At 47.9% G+C, this 4,584-nt stretch overlaps 1 protein-coding gene across 1 annotated transcript; it reads right to left on the reverse strand.

The window, feature by feature from the left end:
* Window positions 1-2,450: 2,450 nt before the first annotated feature.
* Window positions 2,451-4,284, reverse strand: LOC142574867 (neprilysin-4-like). The gene is made up of 2 exons (XM_075683868.1): window positions 3,497-4,284; window positions 2,451-2,847 (listed from the first exon to the last, which is right to left on the reverse strand). The coding sequence occupies exons 1-2, from the start codon at window positions 4,282-4,284 to the stop codon at window positions 2,451-2,453; spliced, it is 1,185 nt and encodes a 394-aa protein (XP_075539983.1).
* Window positions 4,285-4,584: the final 300 nt, after the last annotated feature.

The raw sequence follows: 4,584 nt of genomic DNA on the forward strand, positions 1-4,584 counted from the left end.
CGACATGACCAAACTGGTATGTCAAAGTTAGAATTACCATGGTGAAACGATCACGACTGTATAACAACGGCGCACTCGCGACGTTGACATGAGAAAAAATTGAGCACAATGAGATGACGACGGGCCTATGCTGACGACGGCACGACAACAAACTGTATGAAACCTGTATGACGACGTAGACGCCACGATGATGACGTGACGACGATCTGATAACGGACGCGGGATAGCGACTGCCTTACGAGGGATGCCTGAGTAACTGTCTGAAGATGACTGCGTGGCAATGGCGGTGTAATCACGATTGATTCACGACAGTATGATTACAACGGAATGACAAAGAAAGATCGACGTCATTGGAACGATGGAGGCGTTATGACGAGGATGGCATGATGACAATGGGAGGACTTTACTGAAGCGATTACGTTGGCAAAGCGACCGCGTGACGACGATGACGTGACGACGACATCGTGGTGCCTGCATGATGAGAGTTAGATGAATAAACTGCAATGACGACAATGGAACGACCTTTACGGCATCACGGCGGCGCTGTGACTGCGAATGCAGCCGACTGTATGACGACGATGGCGTGAAAAACGACGGCATGACAGGGGCCGGCTGACAAAGCAGGACTGACCGCAATGTAACGACCTCGACGGCATCACAACCACGTGCACATACTTAGACATAGAAGTTGTGACGACGGCGGCATGACGAGAGTCAGATCACGAATGTGGAATGACGATGATAGGCCGATCACGACGGAAATAGATGGATATATAGATAGGCTGAAAACGATTGAATTATGCAACGAAAGCTAATCACAATAATAAGTATAATAATGTGCGCCAAACATTGGGCTTTTCAATTGGTTTTACTCCCTTTCTACATTATTTACCATCAACACCATCAGTAAATAGCATGAAGGCATCAAATTATCCTATGCTTTGAAATTTGGTCTTCACTCGGGCATGAAATCCACTTCAATGTTAAACGCGATAACTCGGCGTAGAAGGTGTGACGACGACGGTATGAGAAGAGTAGGGCCACGAAGCTTGAATGAAGACGATTGACGGACCACGATGGCATTAACCACCCGCATTTATCAAACGGTTCAAGCTGGTAGGCAACATAGGGCACTGGGTAGACGAAAGAGGATAGATAGATAGATAGATAGATAGATAGATAGATAGATAGATAGATAGATAGATAGATAGATAGATAGATAGATAGATAGATAGATAGATAGATAGATAGATAGATAGATAGATAGATAGATAGATAGATAGATAGATAGATAGATAGATAGGCTAACACGACCAAAGGAGGCAAAGAAAGCCAATCAGATTAATAAATATAACGTGCGGTAAACGGTGCGCTTTTCACGTGGTTTCACACACTTTCCACCATGCTTACCATCAACACGGGCAGTAACTGGGGTGAATGTAAGAAATCATCCTCAGCTTTGAAATTTATTCATCACTCGGGCGCGAACTCTACTTGAATGTGCAGCGTGCTAACAATCGAATGTTTTATACATTGCACAAGTTGTCACGACGACAGAACGCTGCGCTTCTTGTGCAGTTGGTTTACATTCGTTTCGAGAAGCACCTATGAGCGCTGTGAGAACCGGAGTAGAGCTGCCAGAGAATTCGACAAAAACAAGGTTTTATTCACTGAACTCTGTGTGGGGTAGCTACTAGAGAAATGATACGAATTATTTGACTCGGCAAGCAGTTCAAACCTGTCAAATATTAGCTTGTTTCAGGCCTTCCGTAAGTGTGCACCAGGTGCCCTTCAGCAAACTGCAGAATATTCAATGGTGCAGGGCAGACGGGCATAGAAAACACACGCTACGGAGCCGCGAATTCCCAAGAAAATCTTGATAAAATAAAAAAAAAACGTTTTAAGCACAGCCAAGAAATACATTGGACATTGTCTTCGAAAACACTTTGATGACTCCGGCTTCGCAAGCAAAAATTAAACAAAAGTGCAAACTGCCCGCAAACGGGGTAGATGACGTCAATGTTTTTCGACGTCTGAGACACCCAGATGGGCACATTGTTGCTAACTAAAGGTAAACGCTTTAAATACAAAGGAAGTCAGAGGGCTGAAGAACGGGTCATAAGAAGAAAGCAAAAACAAAAAAAGCGCCAAGAACGTAAAAAAGAGTCGTCTTCTACTGCGCGCCCGCCATGAAACGTCCAAACAACACGCGTCAGTATTTTAGAGTGCGTCATACGCCAGAACAAGGCACGTAGACGAAGTGCCAGTTGCACTGCTGACGCCCTCATACAAAGAGCGCCATCGCTTTGCAAAAGACAGCGAGCACATTTCAAGGCATTGAAAGGTCCAGGCAAGAAGAATATTGTCTGACACTGATAAACATATTGTGTACGTTCACACTTGTGGCGTGGTAAACATCGCGCGTGATTTCGGTCCTTTCCAGCCCCCACTTATCGGGTGAAGAATGTGCACTTCTTCTTGGGATTCATTTTTGATCCGTACGGGCATTGAAAAGCCCGCGCAAATGCCTCCGAATTGCTCACAGCCTTGTTGCAGTCCACCGTGTGCGGACCCACGGCTCCGGGAAGGCTGCACGTCATGTAGCACAAAGTCATGAAAAACACCTGATCACCCGAGAGATTCCGGGAAATACCCTGCGGACTGTCGTCGTCGCTTTCGCTGATGGAACGCCTGTACGCTGCGTAGGCCACTTCGAGCGCGGGAATCTCGGGAAAGACGCTGGTCCTGGAGCCGGGTCGGGTCGGATAGGTGGGGGAGTCGACGACGGGAGCCTCCTCTGCAGTCGCCAGGGAGCCGTCCCGGACTTCGAAGGCTCGAGAAGCGGCGCTGTAAAGGTGAGTAGTGTAACATTTGATAGTTATAACAAAACGGAGGTGCCGCGTCAATAGCGCACTAAGTAAGACAGGACATTTTAGATTGTCGTTGGAATTATTCAGTAAGCACTTTCGGAAAAGCGGAAAAATCGGAAAAAATTCTTGTAGAAAACATCCAGTTCTGAATATTGTGGACGGAGCAATGCGCTTTTAGATAACTTCTACAATGTGAAGTTCGTATAGTGTTTGGGGGGCTTCACTCTGTAAACATTTCCCAGCTTTTACAACATGCAGTCGGCCGTACTTGAGAGCATATCGCGATATCAAAGTTCTTCAGTCATAAATCAGTTCAGAAACAAGCTCTTCCAGTTCGATTGTCAATATACGCGAACATCCGTGTATCGTTACAGGTAAAAGGATCTCCTGACCCATTCTAGAAATTTCTTCGCACAGTTACCTACAAACGCTAGCTTAGTTCAAACAACCTTGTCATGGCCAACGATGGCGCATCGCCATGAGCTGTAACTTGGCGAAGTAGCAAAAATAATGGGTTGATTATGCCCATAATATTAGGAAAGTAGTCTATCTGCGTTGTTCTGGAATAACCTGCCATGTAAAAGTGAAAATCATCACATTCGTAAAATTAGGCTAAAGAAGCTTACGGGGACAAAAAGGAGTCGCCGAAAGTGCCGTTTGGATGCCACCGCAGTCCCTGTTTGTCCATGGATGCGACGAGATTCACCGCCATGGAGAATCCGAGTCCTCCGTAGAACATAGCTTTGGTCCCGTCGGCGTAGTAAAGGGGCGGAGTAACGGCACCCACAGCTACCTTCACTGCGCCACTTGCAGCATCGTATAAGAGGTACGGCAGTTCGTAGTTGACCGGGTAGCTCAAGACGTCGATATTGGCACTCGTATGGTACGTATCAGCGGCAGACCGACTCGATTGGATCCAATATTCTGCAAACGGCAATCCGGCGCTCGGAAAAGTCGCGTACATGCGATCGAGTGCCTCGTTCTCCAGGAAATGCTCTGGGGGCCACAGCTGCAGGCGTGTCGAAGCCAGCTTCACGGCGGCAAGTTGTCGGTTCTCGGCATCCAGCCAGTCTGTGGTGTTGGCCAAAGCGATGGCGGTTGTAACCAGGTGGTCGAAGTTTGCAGAGATGACGGCGCGTTCCTGTCTTGAGAAACGCGACACAGAGGTGAGAGCAACCACCAGGAGTCGGTAGGCGGTCTCGACAAAACGTTCGCAGAAGTATGGCCGGTAAAGTATGACGCCTTGGTCGTACCGGTACTTCAGCAGCTGCAAATCTACTGCCGGTGCCAGGAGCTGCACGCAAGACCAAGCAATCACGGACAGCAGCTGGGTGTCCGTGTACGAGGCCATCACGGCCGCCATGGTCTGGAAGAAGTTTTTGTCGGCTATGAGAACCTGGTCGTTGGATTCCATCTGAGGCTGAAGCTCTAATTGCCTCAATGCCCGTAGCCACTGCTTCGAGTCCAGAGGAGGAGTGTAGACTCTAATCTTGGCGATTGGCACCAGTAGTTGTTGGACACCAAGTGGAATAGGAGTCTTCTAAGGACGTCCCCTTCCAACACCATGGTTGTCTCAATGTGCGTCTGGTTTATCGTCGCGTCCTTGTCAGAGCTTCCCTTGAGGATGTAGAAGAACGCAGCCCAGTACTTCGCGTATCCACCGGTATTTTTGATCGTGAGATGATGCTGGTACATTAGCGGTACAAGTGGGCCT

This window comes from Dermacentor variabilis, chromosome 3 (genome assembly GCF_050947875.1).
Source record: "Dermacentor variabilis isolate Ectoservices chromosome 3, ASM5094787v1, whole genome shotgun sequence".
In the NCBI taxonomy this organism is placed as follows: Eukaryota; Metazoa; Arthropoda; class Arachnida; order Ixodida; family Ixodidae; genus Dermacentor; species Dermacentor variabilis.

What these genes read in the sequence shown, in the direction of transcription:
- LOC142574867 (XM_075683868.1), bottom strand. Translation starts at nt 4,284, where the DNA reads ATGGAATCCAACGACCAGGTTCTCATAGCCGACAAAAACTTCTTCCAG. An exon ending in GGCGACTCCTTTTTGTCCCC is followed by an intron (nt 2,848 to 3,496) that starts GTAAGCTTCTTT and finishes TCACCTTTACAG; the next exon opens with CGCCGCTTCTCGAGCCTTCG.